This window comes from Dipodomys spectabilis, unplaced genomic scaffold (genome assembly GCF_019054845.1).
Source record: "Dipodomys spectabilis isolate Male_0828 unplaced genomic scaffold, ASM1905484v1 ptg000411l, whole genome shotgun sequence".
NCBI classification, from domain to species: Eukaryota; Metazoa; Chordata; class Mammalia; order Rodentia; family Heteromyidae; genus Dipodomys; species Dipodomys spectabilis.
This window is the reverse complement of record NW_024871088.1, coordinates 284,877-311,831: the sequence shown is the minus strand read 5'-3', so window position 1 is coordinate 311,831 and position 26,955 is coordinate 284,877. Positions and strand designations below refer to the sequence as shown.

The following is a 26,955-nucleotide window of genomic DNA, read 5'->3' as shown; positions in this document are numbered from 1 at the left end:
ACACAAACATCTAGAAGCCAGGAGAGCTAACAGGCCATAAGACGACAGGCCTAAGCTACAGCCTGTTCCCTGGCCTGAAGGGCATTTAGAGGCCCCCAGAGGTCAGGTACTTGCCAGGCGCATAGCATGAGCCATTCATGGGACCCACAGGGGCCTTTGGCCTTTCTGTCCAATTGTACACTTTATTTCCTACTGTGCTAAATACTGAGCTAACTCAGAGCCTTCTGGAAAGGAAACTGCCTCTACTGGGTGTTTTTGAGGGCCTGGATTTAGGAAGAGAACATGTACCAGCACAAAGCCCCCCTGAGGCTTCCTATTTAGGCTGCTTAAAGTCCTCTTGAGCTGCCAGAGTCCATTTGCTTGCCCTGTGGCTGCTGCCATCAGGTCTTCAGTGGCCCACTGTGGCCTTACAGACTCCCTAACTGGAAGGGTGATTTGGTAATCCTCTCCATGAGATAAGTCTGGCAGGCTGGCATGGATGGACATACTGGGCCAAAAGACTAGTCACTGCGCTGGTTGGGAAGCTGGGCCCTCACCGGAGAGCAGCATGGGGTCTTTGTCTGCTGACTTGCGCACGTGGTCCGACTCGCCAGTCAGGGAGCTCTCGTCGATCTTGAGGTCATTGCCCTGGATGAGCACTCCATCCGCAGGCAGCAGGTCTCCTAAAGGTGGGCCACAGCCGCAACCAGAAGCCATGGGTCCACGGGAACCCTTCTCCCCACCACTACCTCCCGCTTCTCCTGAGGGTGGGCCTGTTCTCTGGGAGCCCTCTTTGGGTAGGAGGTCCCCACACCCGTGTTGTCCATCTCTCAGGAACTGAGAAAACATTTCCACCCTTAGAGGGCCAGGGGGACAGCCTGCTTCTCAAGGAGCGCTGTGGCTTCTCAAAGTCCCTTCCCACCCTGCCTCACCCACTCATCTCCAGCCCCCTGCATTGAAGGAACACATGCTCCTGGGGATACACCTGTGCTGGGAGTGGGAGCTCCTCTAGCCCACCTTCCTTGGCACACTAACCATACTTAACCTGGGCGATGTCCCCCACCACCAGTGCAGCCACAGGGACCTGGAGGAGCTGCCCGTTGCGGATGACCGTAAACTTCTGCTCCTGCTCGATGCGGCTCTGCAGGCCCCGAAACTGCTTCTCCTTGCTCCAGTCGTTGAAGGCTGTGACCAGCACCACGCAGATGACAGACAGCAGGATGGCAGCCCCCTCGATCCATCCAGCCTCAGCCTCACCCTCATCTTCTGCCCCGCCAGACACATTCCCACAGGCTGTGTCCAAGGACAGAAGGGAAAGGAAGTGAAGATGTCATGAAAGGCAGGTGCGGGGATATCCTGGGGCTCTCCTTCCTCCCTTTCCAACCCCGAGCCCTGCCCCTCACCTTCGCTCTCCTCCCCAGGTGGTGCATAGAAGGAGAGGCCCAGAGACACAATGGCAGCCACCTCCAGGATGATGAGAGTTACGTCCTGCAGGGCCTCCCATACCAGCTGCAGGAAGGTCTTTGGCTGCTTGGGAGGGATGAAGTTCTGCCCGTAGATCTGTCTGCGCTTCTCCAGGTCATTGGCGTTGTCTGCTAGGCCTGCATGGCATGCCAGAAGGGCAGCAGAAACATAGAAGGAGAGGATCGGACAGGTTGACCTAAGTCCTTGGCATCTTGAGCAGCCCTGCCAGTTGTGCTGCTTGCAGGAGCTGCTCTTGGGGCTCTGTTCTTAAGAGCCTGCCTCTCCATCCACCCTGTATTTTTGGATGAGGCAGTAGCTGCACAGCTGGGCACCACAAACCTTTCTGCAGACGTGTGGAGACTAAGTTTGGGACAGTGAGCATGCAGTCCTCCATAGTCATCACGAGGAGCCCCCAGAGTAGGGAATGATACTAGTCTGGGAAGGGGCTATCAAAGTCTTAGTGATACACACATGAGAAACAGCCCTGGAAGGCTTCAGAACTATGGCAGTCCAAGTTGCTAGAAGCCAAATGTAGACCCTTGTCTACTCTCTCAGTCCAGGCCTGTGTTGTCTTATTCTCCCAATCCATCTTGGAGGGGGATTTGCAGGAAAGTGATAATGCCCAGCAAAGAGGAAGTGCAGAGGGGACCCAGCAGGGCTCTATGCTGTCAAGGGTCTTCCAGAAACAAGAATACACAAGAGCAGCCAACACCACCTCCCAGGGTGGCTGGCAGAAAATGCAAACTTCTGGATGTCTTCAGTGGGTTCATGGAGATGAACTTATCAGGAGTGGGGCTGAACATTAGCCTAGTTTTCCAAGGAGCCAAAAAAGTGGCTTGTACCCTATCTGAAGTAAGGCTTTCCTCCCATCCAGAAAGACGTCTACTTCCCACCAATTTGACTTGGCTTTCTTGGTCTACGAGATGGCAATGCACGTTTGAAACAGGGACACCTTGACAGCTGGACAGCCACCAAGCCTTGTCTTATCCCATGGGCTGCTGGTCCTAAAGACATGCAAGGTCACACAGCCTAACCCGAAAAGGGGGCAAAGCACAGAGATACCAGGATCACATGGGTGTCAGGGCCTAGAAATATAGGAATCTCTGCAAACATGGTTGCTAAGAGTGACAGAGGAGCGGCTGCTGGAGACAGGGAGTAGAGGTCGACTTTCCAGAAGTTTCTCAGGGAAGAAGAGAGAGAAAGCATGAGAGCGGTGGGGGGGGGGGGGGGTTGCAGGTTCTCAAGGGACTTACAGTCTCATGTAAAGAGAAAAAAGGGTCTCAGAAACTGGGTGGACTGGGAACAAGCAAGGCCAGAATATTGGCAGCATCTCACTTCTACTCACGCCCACAGAAATGAGGCCCTGGGCAGCTTAGGGTAGGTGCTCATCAGCTGGGAGGGATTTGCTTTGCCCACTAAGGTCCAGACGAGTACTGAGCTGGAGATCAGAAGGGACTGTTTCTATGAGTCACAGCCCTTAACTGCTGTCCAGGTCAACACAAGCATCATCTCAGATGCTGAGCTACCATGACATAGAACCAGAGAGTGGTCGAATAAGGGCCTGGTGCCCCAAAGTGGCCAGGAGGTATTCAGAGAGGCAGCTGCCTCCTCTATAATGCCTTCCTCAGAGCCTGGCCCCAGCACCAGCCCCAGTCCTGGGGCTTGAACGTAACTCAGAGGTACTTAGCCAAATTCACTGGCTAGCTTCCTTGGGGGCTCTACAGTCTATCTGCCTTGGCCTCATAATGACAGCTACCCTTCATCTGACTCTGTTCCCTATTATTCATCAGGATAAGAAGCGAGGAGGCTGGTGCGAATGAGTTTGTCAATGGTTCATACTGATGACATTTTGTCTGCAGTCTGCCAAGCTGAAGGAAAGGAAGGGGAACACAAGCTTAAGTTTCAATGGATGCAAGGCCCAGGGGCCAATAAGACTTCCATTCATGGCCTAGAGCCCTGGAGGCTACCTCCACGCTCCCAGATTGCTCCTGTGTGCTGCCAGGCATATCTCCTCGGGCCCATTTAGGTCCAGCATGTAAGTGTTGGTCTCTGAGCCCGCACAGCCATTCAGCAACTTTCCGAGGGGCAAGCAGGTGAGATACTGCCATCCCCAGATTTACCCTTGGCCCTCAGCATTCTCACCAGAGCTGAATCAGGCCTTTTGGATGTGCCCACCTCCACCCCCCCAGTGCTGAGCCCCCAAAGTGCCCAGTGCCACAGTGACGCCTAGTGGACAGATGGCAGTTTACAGTTCCCAGACCAGAGTTGCTGGCCTGACTCCTGCCACCTGCTGCAGGAGCTGGAGGAGCGCAGAAGGGCCATCCAACCCATGGGGCACTCACAACAGACCCCAGCCAATGTGCCAACAAGCAAGTGCTGACATTGGGACTTTGTGGAGGGCCAGGATGGGCCTCATACAAGGTGGAAGAGCAAAAGCTCCAGCTGGCACAGTCTTGTCATCCTAGCAAAGTGACAGCCACAGGGAGTCTTCCCCAACCAAAGGGCCACAGCTGTCCCTGCCCTTTTCCCCCTGGCTTCACTGCTCCTGAGCTGACAGCTCAGATTTCTGCTGGGGCCTAAGGCCTCTTTCCAAGGGCCCTCAGCTTCCCTAGTTGGATGTCTGGGAGACAGCTCCTATGGTGGCAGCTGAGGGGCAGGGACCCAGTTGAGGGACATGTTCCTCACTCTGGGCCAAGACTTGTCTCCTGCAACTACACAAGGCATGAGATAGAGTCACTACAAGGGAGACACCAGAACCTCGACTCTCCCAGATACTCAGCTTCTCCAGTTCTCCACTGGCCTTGGTCTGCAGCCCCTAAAGACAGCCAGAAGTTCACTGTAGCTTCTAGAAAACACATGGACAATATATCACCATGTGAGTCTGCTTTCTGCCTGCCCTACTGCACATGCTCAGATTGTCCCCAAGGGCAATGGGGCCCTGGGGCCCCTTCCCCAGGAACTGTCACCTTATCCCCTCCCCCTGCCTTGTCATTGGCCTTGATTTGTCCTTGCTACTATAGGTCTTCCCCCCCCCGCCACCCCCCCCCGCCGCCTTTGCCCAAGATTGGCAGCTGCCTTCAGCTTGGCCCCGAGGCCTTGGCCCTCCTGCGGGCTGGGGGTCTGACAGCTGCCACCACTACTATGGCACCCGTGGGGGGGGGGGAGCTGCTATGGCCCCTCTGGTACTGAGGACTTGCCCACTCAGCAGGTCTAGCATGGCCCAGGTCCAGGGCAGGGGGGCAGGGGCTAGTTGGTTGGCATGGACACAGATGGGCCGTCTGCCCAGAGCAGAGGCCAGATGCCATCAGAATTGGATTAGGACCACATCGTGTCGGCTCTCAGCTAATCTGTCCCCTCCTTCCCATGCCTGCCTGTGGAGAGCAGACAGGAGAGGACGCAGGGCCCAAATGTCCCTAGTAAGCCTGCCACTCAGGCTCCAGCTCTCTGCCAAATAGGCATACCTTTCTTTGGGATGGTTCTGGAATTCTGGGCCTCTACAAGGCTGAAAGGGCAGTGCAAGGATATGCTCATCGCCAGAAGACAAAGTGTCTTTTTCCCAATTTCTGTCTTCCACCTAGTTGTCCTCCCTCCTCTCTATAAGCCCCCTTCCTGGGCACCGTGATGTCTACCCATCCACCTTGTCTGAGAGTTTCTATGGGGCTTGAAGTGCAGCTAAGGCAGTCCCTGCACAATCAGGCCACTGTAGCTGAGGAGGAGTGGGGAACTGGTAAGTCTGCATGGAAACTGCAGGCAAAGCAGCATGCCTGACGATGAGCCAGTGCTCGCCTAAGACACATGGCCTGACTGAGGAGATATGGAACGAGAGTCACCCGGTCCTGGCACCAGACAGCTTGTGGCTGTCTTTCAGCAGGCAGCAGACCCAACCCTGGCTGGCTCTCTCTAGTGAGTATGAGTGGGGGGGGGGCGGTGCGCAGAGACCCAGGTGCTCAGAAGCCACTCAGGGGCTGGGACTCCCATTGGAGCACCTGCCCTTCCCCAATGCCCACGCCCTCCGCAGGAGAGCTCCCAAGCTCTGTGGCAGAATCAGTCAGGTTCCCAGGGGCCTTGACATTTTAAATATTTAACAAGGCCTGACAGGCAGCTGAAGCCCATCTGCTTCCTTTGATCTGGGAGAGGCCAGGACCCTTGTGGCTAGAGGGCCCTCTACCCGAGCCTCCTCTGAATCCTCAGGGGGGTGGGCAAGGAGGAGGGAAGGAAAAGAGATCCTTTGGCACAGGGCCGAGCCATCTGCCCTGACAGAATGCTGCTTCAGGCTGGTGCATGCAGCAGGCGGGACAGTGCCACATAGGGAGACCCAAGTGGCCTGCGGGGGCACTCCTCCTCAGAGTTCCTTGCCGGGTCCCCAGGCCTGCCTCTCCCCACTTCGACTCCTCCTTGGGACTCATGCTCCACTGGCTGCAGTCAGGTGGTGCTTTGTGAGTCCCAACTCTGGTGAGGCCAGAATAATAGGATCCTGTTTGGGACCTCAAGTCTCCAAGTAGGGGGCAAGCGCCAGGCAAGGAGGCTGGAAGGAGTGGGCTGAATCTAGACCAGAGTAGAGGAAATGGACAGGAGTGTTGGAAGTAACAGATCAATTTAGAAACCCAAACGGGCAGGACCTGGGTGCCAGGGACCAGGAGGAGCCCCGGATGATGGCCAGGACTAGCAGCACCGGGTGGGCCAAGGTGCTGCCAGTGAGATGGGCAGCTGAAGAAATCAATCAGCGCTGGCTGGGAAGCAGGCCTGGCATCAGGCTGGGATAGCCCGGCAATCCTGCCAGGCCTGTGCCAGTTGGGCCAGAGAGTGCTCCAGCTCTTGAAATCTGGGGTTGGCTGGGGCTCCTGGGTGGTCCCTGCCTCATAGCAGACCCCAAACACGAGGGCTGAGGCAGACTGGCTGAGGGAAGGGCACAGCTTTGCTTCCATCGGATGACGATCCAAGATGGCAGTCAGGCCTCCATCCATATCCTCCCAGAGGATGCTCACCAAGTTTTGCCTTGAGCCTCTCAGGCTGGCATCTCTCTGGGACAGCCTGTGAACACTATCACTTCCAGTTGGTACTCTGGGGCTGCTGTGGAGTAGCTTCAGGCACTTTTCCCATCAGAATCAAATGTCCCTGTACCATTCCCAGGTTACCGCTCCCCCCCCCCCCCAGAAGGTCTCCCGTGGCCCAGTTGGACCTCCATCCTGTACCCCTTCCTCCTCTGCTCATCTCTCTCTCTCCCTTTTTTTTTTTGGCCAGTTCTGGGGTTTGAACTCAGGGCCTGGGCACTGTCCCTGAGCTTCTTTTGCTCAAGGTTAGCACTCTACCACTTGAGCCACAGCACCACTTCTGGCTTTTACTGTTTATATGGTACTAATTCTTCACACATGCTAGGTAAACACTCTACCATTAAACCACATTCCCAGCCCCTCTTCTGATGTTTTTTTTTTTTTTTTTTTTTCTGGTTGTAGGGCTTGACTCGGCCTGGGCGCTGTCCCTGAGCTCTTCAGCTCAAGGCTAGCCCTTTACCACTTGAGCCACAGCACCATTTCTGGTTTTCTGGTGTTTAATTGGAGATAAGAAGCTTACAGACTTTCCTGCCTGGGCTTTGAACCACGATACTCAGATTTCAGCCTCTTGAGTAGCTAGGATTACAGGCATGAACCACCGGTGCCCAGATCTTCTGATCTCTCTTAACTGAACATAGGAATGAGAACTGGGGACATAGGCAGCTCCCAGATACACACAACCATCTTCCTCCTCCATCAATCCTGGGATTCCAGGATTTCCATCCAGGGCCTTCCACTTGTGTGTGCATGCCTTATAGGTGTCTATGTCCACCTTACCACCTTACTCTACACATGCAGAATAACTGATTAAAGAGATAAAGGTAAGGAGTCAGGCCATCCCCAGGACCTAGAGAAAAATAGTTGCTCCCCACCAAGAACATTTTCCACTCGAGGGAAGGGGTTGAGAGGACACAGTCAGGATGCCACTGTTTAAGTCCTCCAAGAGTCACCTGGGTCCCCCTCTACTCACAGCCCCTCCCGCCTCTGCGGGAGCACTGCAGAGCCCATGGCCATGACCATGGCCTGTGGAGTAAGCAGGCCCTGCGTTATCAGGCACTGCTGCAGCCCTGCACACAGAGGGACTTACCCTCAGTGGGCGAAGTCTTCAGTCTTCTACAGAGCCCGCTGACGTCCCCGTAGGCTTCCTGAATCTTCTGCAGTGCTTCGGCCCCTCGGAGCTCCATGAGGGCACGCAGCTCAGCCAGCGTGCACCCAAAGCCACCAGCGTGCGGGGCCTCCCGCTGCTGAGGCTTGGGGTGGAACTCAATGGAACTGTTGGCCATGTCGCCCATCTTCTCACGGGTGCAGCCTCAGCTCAGCCACAGCTATGGACAGCTGGCCCCTTAGATCCCGTGCTGAGCAAGGCGAGGTGCTGGTAGGGAAGTGGCCAAGTATGGGTACCTGGGGAGAAGGAGGTGACAAGAGGCTCGGGTGCAGTTTAGACAAAACTAAGGCCCAGTCTTTCAGAATATCCTCTATAAATTTTCACTCAGTGAAAACCGTGTCTCACGAAGTGCAAAATCCCCTCCTAGCCTGGCTCCACCTACCAGCCCTCCTGCTCCCCCATTGTGCCCACCCCTAGCACCTGACCTAGGAGGGCTTGGCTGGGTGGGGAAGGAGGAAATGTTGAGGCCAACTGCTAGCTACCCTCCTGCCCCTCAAGTTCATTCGGAAACCCCCTGAAGTAAGGCCCCACATGGGTGGGTCATCAGTGCCCTATTACCAGCTTCTTGCTCGTCCCCCACCTCCCTCCTTGGTCTGATTTGATTCAGACTCCCCAAGTCGGTGGGCGTACTCTAAGTCTCCCGTGGTCTTCAGGCACAGCCTCTGTGGCTTGAAGTTTCAGGCCCAGGGTGGTGCAGGGCTCTAGGGAACAGGCTGAGCCATGGACAGGACCAGCTGGGCTCCAGGTCAAAGCTCAGTGTGCAGGGTGTTTCTGTGACCCTGAGGGTACCTGGAGGTGGGGAAGGAGCCCCAGAGGGAGGGAGATGGAGAGGAGGAAAAAAGGAGGGCTGGAAGGAGAGGGAGGTGGGATGGAAAGGATGGGAGCGCCGAATTAGGGGAGGGATCAGGAAAGGGCAGCCACCATTACTGGTGACTCTGTGAAGTCGCAAGCCCCCAGCACAGAGTTACTGGGGCTTCTAAGACCTCCCACGCTGATAGCATCCAGCCCGCTCCTCTTTACAAAAGACCAGTCATTGCTCTCATGGTCTCCCCACATCACTTGATGCTCACATCACCCAAGAAGCTGTCACCTAGACTGCCCTGTGTGGCCTTCACAGGGCCATATGCTTGGGACCATAGGGCTCTCCTGCCCACTTCCTCTGCTGGTCTGCAGCGCTCTCCAGCTTTGCTCTCCTACCTCCTCCTTGCCTACTCTATATGTAAGCAGGAACATGCCCCAAGGTCATATCCTAAACATGCCATGTCCTTCTGGAACTGATCCAGTAAGCTTCAGTGCACACAGCTTTGGCCTTCCCATCAGCAAACATCTCTCCTGGCAACATGTTCAGTTGGGTCCAACCTCTCACCTTTGGGGATGCTTCAGGCTCAGAATGATCCTCTTGGAATCAGAACTTAGCCATCGTCCACCCAGGTTTCTAGAACCACTCATGGAAACACAATACCTTAGAGCCCAGAAGAAAGCAAAGTGGCCCCTTAGATAGCCAAAATAGAGGTGGCCAAGTTAGTGGCCTTTGTTTACAGAAAAGCCCCACTTTTCACTCTGAGCCCAACAGCCTCGTTCTTATAAGCCCCCCTTTCTCCACTGGATGCTGAGTACTGAGGTCACCATAGCTCTTAAGGAAAAGCAGAAGCTGTAGGAAACAAATCAAAACAAACAAACAAACAAAAAACCTATCCCCCAGCCTCTGCTTTTGGGCACATGTATACATCACTGTCCATAAGGTCTGCTGGGCATAAGAGGCACTTCAAAAAATGCCCATCCCATTTCTAAAGTTTAAGCACCTACATGTTAACTTTCTAGAACTTTCTACCTGGAGCAGCCCTCATTTCTGGAAGATGTGGGAACAAAATAGTAGACACATGACTTCCCATCCTCTTCCACTCTCACAAACCTCTCCCTCGTTCTTTTTCAGTTGGTCGTCTTACAAATATTTACTAAGTACCAACTAAGTGCTCAGCACTTAGTTCTGAGGACAGGGCATCAACCAAGACTAAGCTATAGACACAAGACCAGGCTCAAAAGCTCCCCACATGGGGGCATGTGGAGAGACTGGAAGGAAGAGAGGGAGTAGATAGATTCTGGACATGAAGGAGGGGCTGTGGCCCTTCTGCTTAACTGAGCACAAGGTGAGCAATGAGCAGGCATTCTGAACATGCACTCCAGTCACCTAGGAGGTGGTGGCATGACTCATTCTTTTTCTCCTTTTCATTTTTTCTTCTTTTTCTTTTTTTGGTTGGTTGTGGGGCTTGAACTCTGGGCCTGGGTGCTGTCCCTCAGCTCTTCAGCTCAAGGCTAGCGCTCTACCCCTTGAGCCACAGGGCCACTTCTGGTTTTCTGGTGGTTTATTGTAGAAAAGAGTCTCATGGACTTTCCTGCCCGGGCTGGCTTTGAACCGCAATCCTCAGATCTCAGCCTCCTGAGTAGCTAGGATTACAAGCGTGAGCCACAGGTGCCTGGTGAGTAATTCTTTATTTTTCCAGTGCAGAAAACCAAGACTTGACCAAGACAAATGACAGCTCAAGGAGGTGATGGCCGCTTTTGACTGACACCTGCACTCCTTGTCCTCTCCAGCCCCACCCCTTCCCTAGGGCCTTTGCTTGGAATTGTGTACACCTTCTGCCCTCCTTTCTCTGCCCTGAGCTCCATGCATCCTCTGTTAGCTTCAGTGTGTAGCAACTGAAGCTGTCAGGTTTAAGTTCTACCCAAACTTGCTGGCTGCCGTAGGATATGGGTAAGTCTAGTCTGTGTAGGCACTGGCTTAGGCCAGCGCAACTCCCCACCTCCACCCACTGTAAGTTGGCTTTTTAGGCTGCAGACAGCAGAGGTGCTAGCAAAGGACCCATCAATGGCACCATGTGTGCAAGGACACCAGACAGCAAAACTGTGACGTTGGTCCTCACTGGTCCTCAAACTCTGCCAGCCCAGACACAGTAGTGGCTGGCACCTGCCCCAGGTTCGGATGCCCTCAGCAAGTGAGGCTTCTGAGTTTGCTCGTGCAGCCCCCGGGCCCTAGCTGGGCCAACTGAGCTGCCTAAGGATGCCACAGGGGCCCTTTCTGAAAAGGAAGCCAGATGGAGGATTTGGTTCCTTTGGAGCCCTTCATCTCTTCAGCCTCTCCAGCCTCTTGGAGAAGAGAGGCAGTAGGGTGGCTGTGGGCTTGGGGGAGGACTGAAGGGTCTGTTGGATGATGAATGGGCTCAACAGAAATTCTTGCTCTTTTTTTTTTTTTTTGTTGGTTGTGTGGCCTGAACTCTGGGCCTGGGTGCTGTCCCTCAGCTCTTCAGCTCAAGGCAAGGGCTCTACCACTTGAGCCACAGCGCCACTTCTAGCTTTTTTTTCTTTTTGCTTATGTGGTGCTGAGGAATCAAACCCAGGGCCTCAAGCATGCAAGGCAAGCGCCCTACCACTGAGCCACCTTCCCAGCCCTCTGGCATCATTTCTCAAGCCTGGGGACCCTGGTGGACATTGTGGCTCCCCCTCACCCCTCACCTGACTAGGCCAGTTCTGTCCTCCCCCTCCTACTTTGTCCGTGACCCTCAGTGTGGCCTTACACTCACTTAAGCAACAGTTGATGTGCCAGACAGAGATGCACCAGGTCCTTGAGCTGCTCCTGACTGCGCTGCTGGCATTGCGGTGGCCAATTGGATCTGTGGTGAGTCACGGTGAGGATACTAGGCAGAGCTTCTGATGAGGTCAAGCTGTGTTCCCTCCCCACAGCCAGACAGACTGCTGGAGATGGAGCTGTCCTGTCCCCCTGCCACTGCCCTGAGGCCAAGCCCTCCCACCCTATCAGCTGGCCCTGCTGGTCCTCCCCCACTGCAGCGTTCCCCATTTTACCCACACCAAGTAAACCCCGTCATGTCTACTGCTGTTGAGATCTCCCTCAGACCAAGCAACTGGCTGCTATAGCACTCTAGGTCACCACCATCCCTGTTTCTCCCATCATAACAGGTCCTGCGGTGCCTTCTGTTTCCATCCCAGTCCCATGAAGCAAAACACCTTCAAAATTCCTTCAAAGCACCTTCCCCTGGCCTGTCCACTACACCATATACTGGCCTACTCAGAGTCATCGATCACTCTGCCACAACCACACAACTCTGAGCCCTAACAGCCCACAACAACCTTTCTCCCATCTCCACCTGCTGACCTCTAATGCAGTCTCTTAGTCACAATTCCAATGAACCATTTCCCAGAAAGTTTCTGCCAATTAGTTTTCCAGCCCAAAGTAATCGCTGCAGAATCTCTACTCCTTCAGCTCATTCCTATTTCTCTGTGCTTGGCAATGTAATATGTGGTGAGCAACTTTCTCGCTGGATCATTAGTTCTCTGAGATATGCTGTTGCCCATTGAACCAGTAGGAGGTCCACCATGGGGTCAGCCCTGGATGGGGATCGGACCTTGGAGGTAATGAGTAAATGAGGGCCTGACCATCAAGGAGGAGCCCAGAGCCGTGGGAAGGCAGAGTTACTTTCCTGGATGCACGGAGACAAGGTGAGCTGCGGCTGGGCATGATTTCTAACTTTCTATTTGGTGAACTCAACCAATCACAGCCCAATTAGCAGCCCATCAGTTAAGGTAAGGCCCACTTTTAGTGGCTGTGGCTGCTGGGGAGAGCAGATATTTGCTCCCTGGGCTCCCTGTAAGCCTGGACAGTGGCCTCCCCCAATTTGCATAAGGGCAGAAGCCATCACTGAAATCGCCAAAAACAGAAGTGACTGGCTCCATCAGTTCTGCAGGTCTGACGGTTTCCGGCCTGGGCTGCTTGCCGAGGACGGCCTGTAGGCATTGCAAGGGCAGGGAATGTGCCATTTTGATGCTCTTTCATCTTTCAGACCTTAATTGGCTTAATTGAATTGAGAACTTCCACAGAGGGGCACTCAGACCTTCCAGTATTTTCCCCATGCTAGAACAAATTGGTCAACAGCATGGGGTGGAAAGAGCAGAGACCTAGGTTGCGTTTGCTGGCCCACCTTGCCCTCACTATGTGGTTAGCAACAGGCTGTGTACCCCAGGTGTTTGTGGGGTTGAAGGAGATAGCTTAGTCCACACTCAACACCCAAATGCTTTCTGGACTCTTTTTCTTCAGCTGGGGCCCCTACTCTTACACCCTCCAGTGTGAGAGCCTCCAGTGATTCAAATCTCCTTGGCCAGATGCCCAGGGGTCCTTCTCCCCTGTGTGGTCTCTCTTTGGATACCTCTAATAAGGTCTCACCCAGTACCTCCAATTTAATGTCTGCACAGTCCCCCTAGGACCTGGGTACCCCACTGACCAACCTTCAGGAAGCTGCAAACTTCCTGAGTGAGGGGACCTCAGTTCCTGGGCTCCCCTCATGTGATTCCACTCACTATACAAGCTGTAATCCATTGACATCTATGGGAAGCTAACAGTCCCAACATCTGCCAAAACCTGTGTACCAGCCGTCATTGCACTCTTACAAACACCCACTTCACACAGGGGAAACGGAGTCTCAGGCACGATCAGAGACATTTCATAGTAAGCTTCTGCTTGGCCCTGGCTAGCCCTGCATTCCTGTGTGGCCTGAGATGAATCACACAGCTGCCCACATTGGGACATGCTGACAACACGTCAAGCAACCTCTCTGCAGGCCCAGGCTGTATGCCCCTAGCCACGTGCTCCATGTGGAGCAGCCCGGCCTCACCTTCACAGGAGACAAGGACTGGAGAAGAAAGCACTCCATCATCCCAAAACACATTCGACTTCATACTGTCAAACTCAGACTGTCTGGAAACGTCCATATCAGCATGTATCCCCACATTGAATGATGGAAAATTTGCAGCCAAGTTCTATTGAGCTAACCACGAGCTAGAAGTCCAGAAGTCCAGCCCTGAGTTGCTCCCTAGTCATAGATCCTACTTGACCAGAACATTCTTTCCAATGGGGAGTGTCAGGTCCTGCCACCTTCAATGTCCTGATACCAGAGCTGGGGCAAGGGTTATTCAGCCTTGAGGGCAGGAGATGGAGGCCTGTCTATGCCCTCCATGAGACCATCTCCCTCCAGACCCACCAACTAGGGGCTCTCCTTTCAGGTTAGCCATTGCTCATCAATGTGATTCAGTGTGAGGATTCCTTGAAATAACAGTCCCAGTCTGTCTCCGCTTTCAGGCACCTGGGATTAGGGTCAGCCAAGTGGAATGGAGAGAGGAAAAGTAAGTGGAGGAGCAAGCACAGGCTCTGCTCTAGGCTGCATAGTTGGACATTCCAGCTCTCCCCTGTAGGTGGCTCAGCTCTAGACCTGTAGCCTGGGTGGGGCTCGGGGCCCAGTTGGGGAGCATGTGGAGCGAGGGCATGGGAGGAGAGGACCCTGGCTGGCACCTGCCCTGCCTTCTCCTGTGCCCCATCCTGCTGGATGTCCTCTTGAACCCTCGAACTCCCACATTTCCCCTTTCTTTCATGTCTGCCCTGGCCACTGGCCTCTGCTTGACACACCTTGGTGACCACCTGGGAGGTGAAAGGAGGGTTCCAAGGACAAGGCCTTGCATGTAACTAGGGAGGGGGAGGGAAGGAGCCAGGCAGAGAACAGCCTCATTAATATTTCAGAGGCGCTGTCACTGCAGCTCTTGGTCCCTCACAGCCCCACCACTTGTGCCGGTGGAGGGAGGAGGATGGGAAAAGAGAAGGAAATAAAATGGAGAAAACAGATTTAAAGGGACAGGCTTCTCCCCACGCCCCCATTCCTGGTACAATCTGTGCACACGCCAAGTGGCGCTCAAGCCAGGAACAGCTTTGCACAAAAACAATAACAACAGCAAAGGGTCAGTGCCATCATGGTACCCTCACCCCACTCACACATTTGCCCACCTACCAGAAGCTCTGCCCCCACAGAATAGCACCTGGTACTGGTAGCACCTGGCACTGGCTCAGACAGCTACAGGGGCCATGCCCATCCAGCAGAAAGACACAGATGCACAGATTCCAGGTACTAGAAGTCCCTGCTAATAAACATTCAGCCAAGGAGGATTCTGGACCCTAGAGAACCCCAAGTTTAGAATCCTGGGAGTGGCAGGGTGACATTACCCAATTCCACCCCTGCCTCCAGGTGAGCAAGTTAATTGATGGCCAAGCACTTAAGACTTATCTAGAGCAGCTGAAGCCAACCCTGTATGGCCCCTTCCCCACTTGGAGAACTTGAAAAAAAAAGTGCAGTCCTGGGCCCAAAGCTACCCACCCTGAAAGGGTGGGAGCAGGACCTTGGTCAAGCTCCTCATCCCCCAGGTCCAGCCAAATTTGATAGTGCTTTCAGAGGCTCTGGGAGGGTTCACTATTCGACATTTAAACAAGCCCCACTATAGAATGTTACCTGGTGCAGCCACTCTGCAAAACAGCATAGTAGATCCTGGAAAGTCAAAGATGGACTTACCATAGGATTCAGTGATTCCACGCCCCCCAAAAGAACAAAAACCTGTTACTCAAATGGATGCTTATACAGCCACAATCACCACAGCATCATTCACAACAGCCCAAAGGAAGAAACAGCCCAATGTCTACAAGTGGGTGAATGGACAAGTAGGCTGTGCCTATCCACACAAACGAGTATCACTTAGAGAATTCCAACATGCTACAGTGCCATGACCTTTGAGGTCATGATGCTTAGTGAAATCAGCCAAGTGCAAAAGGACAAATGCTGCATGACTCCGCTTCTAGGAGGTCCCTAGAGGAGTCAGATCCTTATGCAGTAGGTGGTGGGTGCAAGGCGCCGGGGAGAATCAGGACATAGTGTTTAGTAGGGACAGAGTTTCAGTTGGGAGCTTACAGAAATTGATGGTACTGGTGGTTTGGAGAGTAGTGAGAATCTGCTTAATGCCTCTGGTTTGTCTGCTTAAATGGAGAAGACAGTACACTTTGAGTTACATGGATTTTACTACCACACACACACACACACACACACACACACACACACACACACACACACACACATCAATGAGCTCCACCAGCCTTTGTGCTCTGTGTTCTGGGTGGTGGACACTGGGCTTGGATGGTCTTAACAAGACAAATCAGACATCCATGCTGTCATGGGCATTTGGTCTTTCAGGAAAAAACCCTACTGTAAATTTAAACCTAAGCAGATCCTTGTGGGGGTGTTCTACCTATACCCTACAACCTCTGTGACTTCCAACGCTGCCACCTACATCCTGCCTTGGTATAGTGGGCACCCAGTTAGGTGACATAGGAACGGATCAGTTGACTGGCTACCATTGCTACCATTCTGTCCCTCCTACTTGGACCATGTTCTTTCTCACTCTCTAGGAATGGGCTGCTAGGAAATCAACCCAAAGCATCAAACATGCTAGGCAAGTGCCTACCTTGAGTCACTTCCCCTCCTACTTGGAAATAGCAAGGGGCGGGAATGGGCTCCCTCTCTTGCTTTGTTGGTAAGCACTTGCTTCCAGACAGCAAGCCCATCTCATCCTCAGTAAGGATGGTCAGCTCACGTGGGACTGACCTCATGACAGGTGAGGTCACTTTTAACAAACTATGGCTTTGGGAGGTACTAAACGAGCCTCCAGGAGGTTCAGGTACACTAGACCATATTTCAGCTGAAATATGCTCACCTAGTTATTCTTCCAACTATGTTCTGGCCAATTTGATGTGAAAAAAATGATCCGTGCAACTTCAGGGTTGTGACTTTCGAGGGAAGGAGCGTGGTCTTCCCTGCTCTCTTTGTAAAACTAATGGTGTGAAGAGAGGAGACACAACCGCTCTCTCACGCCATCTTGCACAGGGAATCCATGTGCAGCACAGTGAAAGCAGCGTATATCCCTGAGGACCAAGTAGCCACCATCCCAGCCTTAGGTGCTTACCTAGACTTTCATGTGAGAAAGAAATGCACTTCACTCTTGTTGAAGTCACTGTTGGGCTGAATCTCCATTAAAGAGGCCGCCCCCAGAGCCTGAGGAAGTCAGATGGATTTGGGGATCTGGCACTCCATGCTCAATCTACCCCTGGTCCAGGAAGCCCCAAAGGACTCCCTGAAGTCTTCAGGACTCTCAAAATTCCTCTCTCCGATGGCTTCCTTAGTACATGTGACCACACGAAGCCAGGCTCCTTCTCATTTTCCCACTTGTGTCATTTGACATTGTCCTAGAAGTCCTATGAAAGCAGCAGGAGAAAGGAGAACCGTAACAAAAGAGAATGACAGTCCTATCACAGCAGCACAGCAATCAGGCTGAGCTGGACACCTCTGCAGGGCTTTGTGAGAACTGCCATATTGGTTCTATGCTGTCAGCTTCTATGATAAGGGATAATTATGTCCATGACAGAACAGAAGCACCTGAGACACAGAGAGGTTAAGAGGATTACTCAAGGCTGCACAGCCAGCAAGAAGCAGAGGCGGATGTAAATTCAAGTGGTTTGGCTCCAGAGGACACTAGATGGTTACCCTACCGAGAGTAACTGCCCCAGAAAGAAATGAACACCCAAATAGAAACAATAAAAAGGATTAATCAAGTGACTGGATGGGAAATCTGCCCAGTGCTGGTACTAGAATCAGAGTCACTCAACATCTCTGGGGCTTCACTTTTCATTATCTGCAGAACCAGTCCTTTCCCTTCCTCACTAGGTGGGCGTGGGCACTGGGCAGGGACTAGGAGGCTGGACATCTGACCACCGGACCAGGAAGGGAGCCATGACAGTGCTGTTTATTGAGTCTGTTGTTTCTGCCCCATTTGTCCTTGAGGGTCACACCAGGTGATCCCAGAAGTCATAGGTCAGGACTAGGAAAACATTCTGCTTGATCAGAGTAGGGCTCAGGTGCCCACTAGGTTGTTCTCGCATTTTCCAGGCCATCCTTAAGCCTTCATGGGTCCCACATCACTCTGGAGTCCCTAGGACAATTTCTTGGGCCAAGTCACTACTCTCACCCAGATAGACCTCATGGTGCTGGGGAGCCCTGGGCCCCACAGGCAAGTTGGAAGACCCTCTCTGGGCTGGGGCCTTGAAGGATTGTTGCTGGGGTCCTGACTGCATGTGAAAGGAGGGGACAGTCATTTGTTTCCTGTTAGAGAAGGCAGAAGCTGCAAAAGAAGAGAGTGAGGGAGCAGGAGCTGGAGAAGCCGATGGGCAGGAAGTGTAATGACACTAATTATCCAATTAGAGCGAGCTGTGCGGGCAGAGCCTGCACTGCAGCAGGAGCTGAGCCAGCCCCGAGCCCTGCCTCCACACACCATCTGTACATGCTGCCCCGTGCCCCTGCTGACCCAATGCCAGAGAGGTGGCTGGGCAGGCCTGAGGTCTTAGGAGAGGCAGGGGGACTCCATCTCCCCAAACACTATGGCTAACCTCTAATAAAGACATGAGCACGAGGAGGGTCCCATGTCAGAGGTCTGAGGGGTAGCTGGGGTTCCAAGCCTTCAGCCTTTCATAGACAATGCATGGCTAGAATGAGGGACGCTCAATCTCCCCAGCTCTGTCCAGGGTAATGCCGTGTCTGTCCTTGCCAGCCTCCAATCCCAGAGCCAGCTCCAAGGACTGGAAATAGCCAAGGCCTAAACAGGTAATTAAGGAAATTACAGACAGCTGGAGGCCGTGAGGGCCACAAGCTGGGGCTGAGTCCTTCCAGCCAGGACAGGCAGTGAGCAGATAAGGAGACTCTCAGGCCATGTGCGCCCCTGGTGAACAGGCCCTATGGGTGGGGGGTTGCTTCTGGAAACAGGCTCAAGTCTTAGGAGAACATATTGCGGTCGTGATCAGGAGCCACTCACGGGTCTCCAATTGCCTGCAAAATAGCTTCTGTGGGTCCCTTTTGTGACATAGTTTTCATCCAGAAAACCAAGCCAATGTGGAGACTAAGACCATTACATATGGGGATTGAGAGCACAAGGGACAGAGATCTAGAAGCTCCCTTTCTTGGTGCCAGGCTACAGTGAGCTCTTAGAAAAGACCTTGACGGTGGTATTCTTGGGATGCAGAAGGAAAGGATGCTTAAGGAGACAGGAAGGACCAGTTCAGACTGAGGATGGCAATCATCCTCACTGCCCTTTGATGACCCAGCATAGCAGAATGTTGGTGCCACTCCTCCAGGCTGACAGGCCGGATGCTCAGTCCTGCCAAGGGCAGTGACGGAGGAAGAGCCGATAGCCAACAATGACCCCAAGAAATGCCACCTCGGAAGCTACTGCCCAGCATCCTCGACAACCCCAGGCAGCTATGACGTCAGGACCCAAAGTTCACCAAGGGTCTGGCTGCTATCCAAATCACATGGACAGAGCTTTGTATTTCAAAGACCAGCAGGGCCAGGGCATGCCTGGAGATAGTGAGGGTCCTACTGAGGCAGGAAGGCCTGTTCACATCAGGACACATCAATCACACCAATATGAACCTCCAAGTATTCCTCCTCGGTGTGCCTCAGAGCCCTTGAGGAGCCTGGCCCCTCCCTTGGGTTCCCCCTGCCTGCCCCCACGTGCTCACAGATGCCCATTGAGGCTGACAGCTGGGAGAGGAGCTGACAGTGGGAAGGTTGGAGAGAGGGTGGTGGAAAATGAAGACGGGCACACTGGAGGGAGTTGTGCTACTCCTCCCTGACTGTCAGCCAGGCCCCACCTTTGATGGCAATGCCGAGGTACTGCATCACTGTCCAGGGCACATGGGGCAGCTGGTGGCCCATAAGCCCCGCTTCTGCCTGGACCCAGCTAACTGCCACCCTGTCCCACCTACAGACAGACAGATGGGCCTCTGTGGGTGTTGCCAGACTGGCCTTCCAGAGGTTGTGGAGCTGTGGGCAGATGAGCTGCTGGCTTTGAGGGACACTAGATGTGGTGGAAGGCTCACTGAAGACAGACCACCCCCTATCCATATCCCTTTCTGGCCTCCTGTACAGGCTGTACACTCTGAGGAGCTCAATTTCTGCTTACAGAGTACGGAGACCCCAGGAATCTAAGAGCTTACATTAACTGCCTCTGGGCCACAGCCACCCCTTCCAAGCCAGTGACTCCATGCCAGTATGGGATGTGCTTGCTTCTGGATTCTTCCAGGAGGAATGAAGCTGAAGCCATAGGGGGTGTGGAGGTCCCCTGTGCCTGGTGAGGCCCAAGGTGTGACCAAGAGATGGGAGTGTGGGCTAGGCAGATTCTCCACACTGTGTTCTGAGGGCATGAGTAGTTTCCGAAGGGCTGCACTAAGCGGGAGAAGGAGCCCCTCCCCTATCTGTCATGTTCCATGCCACCACCATGCCCCCTGGCCAGCCATCTGTGCAAACACTGCTTCAGCAATGAGCTTGCCACTCCACGTGCCTTATACAACCTGATTCAGGATTGTGTGAAAATACCAGAGTACAAGGAATTCTGAATGTTGGGGCAGTCCAAGAACTGATCAAGTTCCATTCTTAAGCAAACAAATGTGGTGGATCGTTTTCAAACACCTTCATTCACAGAAAAAAAAGAGGCCAACATCCTGCCATTTGAGTTTATCCTCAGCTAGAATAGAGAAGACTAGCAGGGACTTATCATCTCAGAGCTTCCTCAATACAGGTTTTGCTGTTGGTTTTTTTTTTCCCTCCAAGAATGGGACTCAAACTCAGTATCTGATGTTTTCACTCATTGGATGGCACTCCACCACCTAAGCCATGCCTCCAATCCTGAGTTTTGCTTTTCCATTTCCTAATAAGGAGGTTCTGTTGTCCTGTGCTGGTTGGTGGCTCACATCTATGGACCTTTGCCCTCAAACACACCTCTTCCTGCACAATCTATGAAAGGCCAACCTATAGCATCTGCAGAGAGACAAACACCATCTGACCCCAAATAGAATATGCCCAGAGAATGTATTACCAGGTGCTTGATTTTTTTTTTTGTCAGTCGTGGGGCCTGAACTCTGGGCCTGGGCACTGTCCCTCAGCTTTTCAGCTCAAGGCTAGCACTCTACCACTTGAGCCACAGCGCCACTTCCAGCTTTTTCTGCTTATGTGGTGCTAAGGAATCGAACCCAGGGCGTCATGCATGCAAGGCAAGCACCCTACCACTAAGCCACCTTCCCAGCCCCAGGTGCTTGATTTTTATGGAGGAAGGTGGGCCTGATATAAATTAGCCATGGAATAACTGATTTGATCAAGGAAATGGGCAAATAACACACATTCCCTTCGCATCTAGTTCTTCTGAAAACAAATTTCTTTTGTATTAAACAGAGTTCAGCAACTATAGACCCAGGGTCAGATCCAGCAGTCAAGTGTACTTATGAATAAAGCTTTATTGTCACACAGCCATACCAGTTGATTTATGCATCGATTATGGCTACTTTCACGATTCTATGAGGAGCTGAGTCGTGGGATAGAAACCACGAGGCCTGCAAAGCAAAAAATATTTACCATCTGACCATTTGCAGAAGAAGTTGCTGACCCCTAGACTAATGATTTAAACATCTCCTGGAGTGTGGTGGTATACATCTGTAATACTAGCTACAAGGGAGGTTGAGGCAGGAGGATTAATGCTTCAATTTTTTTTTCAAAAAAAGTAGTGTGGGCATAGTTCAGCAGTAGAATACTTGCTTAGCATTCTGGAGACCTTGTATTTAATCCTCAGTACCATACAAAAAAGATTCCAGTGGGTGGGGGGGCAGGAGGAGGATGGGAAGGGATGGGAAGGGGAAAGAAAGGAGGAGGCTACAATGCTTGAATAAGAAATGTACTCATTATCTTGCCCATGTAATTGTAACCCCTCTGTACAGTATTTTCACAATAAAAATAAAAATTAAAAAAAGATTTAAGTATCATTTTTTTTTTTTTTTGGTCGGTCATGGGGCTTGAACTCTGGGCCTGAGCGCTGTCCCTGAACTCTTCAGCTCAAGGCAAGCGCTCTACCACTTGAGCCAAGCACCACTTCCGGTTTTCTGGTGGTTTCTTGGAGATAAGAGTCCCACTGACTTTTCCTGCCCGAGCTGGCTTTGACCCTCAATCCTCAGATCTCAGCCTCCTGAGTAGCTAGGATTACAGGCATGAGCCACCAGCACCCAGCTTAAGTATCTTTTTTTTGATAAATATTATTTTATATGATTAGAGGCACAGAGGCATTGTGTCTTTGTGTTCCTCCCCTAAGATAAAACATGTTAAAATGGAGAAGGGAGGAAGGGAGAGAGGAAGGGAGGAAAGGAGGAAGGGAGGGTGGGAGTGTTCAAATTTCTATAAGAGGTTTTTGTAAGACTGGAAGCAAGGGAAGAAATAAAAAAAATGTTACAAAAAGTATTTACATTTTGCAAGTAAGGTAGTGAAAAGACAACAAAGAGATTACAATTGTCTTCAACAAATATCTTAAATTGTTGCTATTTTTATGTAGAAAAATTCTTCAAACCCACGAGGAAACCACGAAAAGCTCAGTAAATATTAAGAAGTAACTAAAGAAATAAAGGTACAAAGATATAACAGTGGAAAAATACGCATCCTCAGTAGCAATTAAAGAAACAAACTTGCTATTTTCTGACCTAGATACTTATATAGGTTGTTTGATTATAATATCTACTGCTGGCAAGGTTGCAATTGTGCTCCCGTTCATTAAGAAAGCCCTTTTGGAGAACAATTTGGCAGACGACACCTCTGTCTGGGCCCTCTCCTCAGGACAAGAGGACGATTTTGCACCCACATACTCAACAGAGCCTCATGCATAAGGGGCAAACAAATCTGGCTGGCTAGATTTCCAAAAATAGCCAAATAATTAAGCGAATTACAATCTCTTGAGAGAATACTATTCAGCCATTAAAAATTGTAATTACTGCGCACTGCCCTGTCAAAGGAGTGAATGATCATTTGGAGTTTTCTTCATTGCATGGCTCAAGTTCATTATTTTTTTCCATAAGTACTTACTGCTTTCATAATCTTTAAAAAATTAAACCACAGCCATATTGAAAAAAAAGTTCATTTAGGAAGGGATTAGATTAATAAAGAAAATGCTTATGCGAAGTAAAAAATAGATTACACAATTGAACCCATGGTATAATTACAGTAATGTGAAAATAAATAGGTTAGGCAAAGAAAAGAGAACAGAAGTAAGTCCAATAAAATGGAAACATTGGCTTGCATTTTGGTGATAGGACTGCAGGTTCTGAGTCCTGGACTTTGGACTTCTCTGTGTTTTATGTTCTCTCTCTCTCTCTCTCTCTCTCTCCTCTCTCTCTCTCTCTCTCTCTCTCTCTCTCTCTCTCTCTCTCTCTCTCTCCCTCTCTTTCTCTGTCTCTCTACTGGGACTTGAAGTCAAGGCTTCATGCTTGGCTTTTTTTGCTCAAGGCTCTATCATCTCCACTTCCTGCTTTTTGCTGGTTAATTGGAGATAAACCATGATTTTCAGAGCTCAGCCTTCTAGCCTCTCAGTAGCTAGGATTACAGGTATGAACCACCAGCATCTGGCTTTGTTTTTACTTACAGTTTTTTTAAAAATACATTTATTTATTCATAGTTCTGAAGTTTAAACTCATAACCTTATGTTTACTAGGCAGGTGCTTTACCACTTGGGTCATGTACCTAGCAAAAGCATTATTTTTAAATAGAAAGAAATCTGTAATTTTAAAAAACCCAATGCCCCATCCATATGTGCAAAGCTTTTGGGGCCTCCTCCCTCTGACATTCTCAAGCCTGACTCTACCTGCCCTCCACTGAGTGTGGGCAGGGCATTGGATACATGGCAGGGTCTAATCAGGGCTAGCAGGACAATCAGGGCCAAGGACTTGCCATATCTGGGTTACACTCCAAGCTGGATGTATGAGGGCCACAGTGGTGAGCTTGAGGGCAGGCATGGCATCCTTATAGCTGCCCTGGACTATAAGTGTCTGGGCATCTGGAGCAGCTCTTGGGGATCCCAACTCTGTGCCTGAGGCCTCTGCTCTGGCCCTGTTGGCAAATGCCCCCAGAATCTCCAGGGGTGGGGGAAGGCTGCTCTGGGTATCCACACCTGCTTCCTTCATTCCTTTTTAGAGATTCATGAGGGGATGGCTTAGGGGATGGCTTCAGGATCGGTGTAAAGATTCAGGTCTACATTTGTTTTAATGTGGCACTGGGGCTGATGGGAATGTTCTCTATATTCACCCTCTGTTGAGGGAAGCAGCAGCCTGTGTGACTACTAAGAAGCCTGGTGTTAGGGCTATCTGTCTGATTGTGGGTTACTGGGCCAGGCGGGCAGGGCAAGGCAGAGCAGGGTAGTGTGAAGGCAGGAGCCTTGGCCATGGGAGATGCTGAGTAGCCTCGACAGTGACTGGAAACCCATGTTCCTAGCCCCAGTGAGCCATACACTTGTGTCTCATTGCCACACATTCTTCAGTGGACACTTGGCAAAGGGCAGGGAGGGAAGGAAGTGTACTTGCCATTTTCTCTGTGGCGACCATGGATGGAAGCAGACATGAGGCCTGGGACACGAAGAACATGGTTGGAGGATTAGGGATCAGAGTCCCTGGGGGCCATAACACCTATGAAGATGGAGTGCCTGGCATGGCTGTCCTCATTGTGACAATGAGACACATTCATTGGGAGAGGCCACCCACCAAGCCCAGCCTGGTACCTGGCATCCCCAGCTGTCAAGTGCTCAGATGAGAGCCTGGCCAATCAGAGGACGTTTCCTCGAATGTCCATGAGTGCCCAGTACTCCCTGAGGGCCCTGGCCCCCAGGTGATTCTCTATGGGGAGCCTGAGCCTGGCACCTGGTCACAGTTAGCCAGTATGGCTGAATGCCACAGACAAGTAATAAGCTTGAGGATGGCTTCGAACTCATGTTGGGATTCAGGTCCATGTTGACCCAAAGTACTGTCATGACATGCTACCTTCTAGAGCAGTGTGAAATTCTCTACTTACCCTGTCCAGCACAGTAGCCACCAGCCACAGGTGGTGACTGAATGCTTGAAATGCAGCCAGGGCAACTGAAGAAGGAATTCGTAATTTCACTTTAATGAAATCACCACGTGTGGCCAGTAGCTACCAAATCAGACAATGTAGATCTAGAAGATGTCTCACGACCACAGTCTAATGAAAGGCCTTCTCATTTACCTGGAATGGTTACCCATTTATTGACAACACTGGGGACAGAGGAGCAGCAGAAGGTCCAGGACCCCTCTGCATGAGGCTCTGCAAGCACGCTGACAGATGCCCCATCCATGCAACTTTCATTTGGACCCAAGTCTTAGGAAACCTCTTGTGCTAGCCCCAAGACTCTTCAAGCCTCAGTGTTTCATCCATGCCCTGTGGCTCTGGCCAATGCTTGTACGTACCATGTGACCTTGGACTTGTTCCCCTCAGCACAGTCTCAAATTCTCCTACATGTGAGAACCTCCTTCTCTCTGTCCTGGCGCTGTATGGCTCAGACCCTTCTCCTCAGGCTGCTCCTAGGCCCACTGCCAGTACCGCCCACCCAACAGAAGGTGCCCAGGCAGGGGAGAACTTTCCAGCCGGGCACTATTGGTCTGGCTTCTGCCAGCCCAGCCAGGGCAGAGAAGAGAGGCACAGTGAGGAGCTGGGGAATGACAGGAGACAGTGAGGAGCCATCTGTGCACTATAGGTCTCTGCCCACCAGGCCCAGCCTTGGACAGTGCTCAGGCACTAGCTGCCATCACAGACATGGCACCGGTGGGGCTCAGGGAAGTACTTAGGTGCCATGGTCCAGTCCTCCATCCATCAGCTACTCCTTTGAGGGATGCCCTGAAGAGGTCACATGGACAAGTCACTGAAGAACAAATCACTTTCCAACCTGCTTTGGGTGGGTAGAGATCACCTTTCTCCCAGAGGGGAGATCTAGATGGAAATGCCAGTTTCTCAGCTTCCGACCCACAGGATCATCCCAAGAACCCCAGCCTCACCCCTGCAGGGTTTGCTGGATGGTCGATACAAGCACACCATGCCTTGTGCCAAGTGCAGCAAACACTTGTAGAGATGATATAACAGGTGGTGGGCGCGTGCAGACCAGACTCAGGAGCCAAGTGGCCTTTGCTCTAGATTTGGTTTTTCCCACCCACTGGCTGTGTGACCTTGAGCAAGTTATCCAGTCTCCAGGTCTCAGTCTGGCCGGCTGCAAAATGGTCATAATAGCAGAGTTTGCTTCATTGAGTGTGCCAATTAAGTGGAATTGGGGTTGTCTGCGAAGCCCAAGGTGACTATCATGATCACTATATCGTTATTGACATTCCTTGATATGCTAGCAACTTCTGACGGAGACAGCAACCATTACTGGAGACAGCACCCATCAGTGAATTATATGAGCCATCAGTTTAAAATCAGAAGGGAGTTCAAGTATGCTGACAGCTCGCTCAATGAGGGGGTGGGGCACAAATGGCCAGAGGAAGCTGGCTTCAAGAGTTCCAACCAAGCTCAGCTCTCAAAAGTCCTGGGGCTCTTTTCTCCTCCTAGGGAGCAACGGTCCCCCCCCCCCTACCAGCCATGCTCAGGGGGGCCATTGGAGCTGATTCCCTGACCCCTTGGCTGTCTCTCTGGCTTGGATTTGAGAATGCTCCCTGACTCAGGCCTGGCCTCTTCTGTTTGCTCTGGCTCTCAGGAATGATTCAACCTCTGAAGCTCCAGCTCAGAATCCTGAAATGTCAGTGCCGAGCTGGCTGAGGTGCACCCCCACCCCCACCCCTGGATGAGGGAAAGGACTTGGCCAAGGTCACAAAAACCATCCGGCCTGGAGCTGGCGCTACACTCTGGAGTTTCTATTACTAGAGCCCCGGGCAGCTCCCACAAGCCTCCTTTGCCCCTGATTGCCCCTGGGGCCTCCTGTAGCACCTCCTCTCCACACACACCCTCAGACTTGGGGGCTCCCTTCCCCAAGGACTGGCTCTCCTTCTGGCTCTGTGCAGAGCCCCTCCCACGCCACCCCATTCCCATCTGCCTGCCTTACCCCCTTCTGTGCCACAGCCTGCTGCCCCTCCACCCAAACCACCTGGCAGTGCTGGGCGTGGATCAGGTAGATCTGATGAAGGCTGCCTGTGCCCTTGGCCCTCCCCCTCCTCCCCCTCCATCCAGGCCAGCAGCAGATGATCGATACCTGGGGACCACAAGTGCCTGGCTCCTTCCAACTAGCCGGATCTTCAGAGGCAGACTGTCTTCACCCTGGGCTCCTGGGCTAAGCCTCAGCAGCACCCTGAGCACTCCTCTCCATCCCAGATCCCCTCTCATGAGCCATGCGGCCTTGGTTTCCTTGTCTATGAAGGGCAGGGGGGTGGGGGGGGGGTGGAGGTTGCAATGGAAATAGCAGCACACACATGTAATTGATGTGAAACTCAGTTGGGGGTCCAGGACCATGCTTGAAACCAGGGGTGTGGGGATGTGGGAGGAGCTCAGGAAGACTGGATTGACATGTGAT

General features: G+C 52.1%; 1 protein-coding gene across 2 annotated transcripts in view; it reads right to left on the bottom strand.

The window, feature by feature from the left end:
- Positions 1 to 26,955, bottom strand: part of Atp2b3 (ATPase plasma membrane Ca2+ transporting 3) — a 74,869-nt gene that overhangs the window by 46,201 nt on the left and 1,713 nt on the right. The window contains exons 2-5 of one of the 2 annotated variants that reach the window (XM_042667496.1): positions 7,582 to 7,895; positions 1,383 to 1,580; positions 1,015 to 1,272; positions 537 to 662 (exon numbers count right to left, since the gene is read on the bottom strand). In XM_042667496.1, the coding sequence (XP_042523430.1) occupies positions 537 to 662; positions 1,015 to 1,272; positions 1,383 to 1,580; positions 7,582 to 7,786 (787 nt within the window). In that variant the 5' untranslated portion in view covers positions 7,787 to 7,895. Of the gene's footprint in view, positions 1 to 536; positions 663 to 1,014; positions 1,273 to 1,382; positions 1,581 to 7,581; positions 7,896 to 26,955 lie in introns of those variants that run through there. The other variant, XM_042667495.1, reaches the window with a different exon arrangement.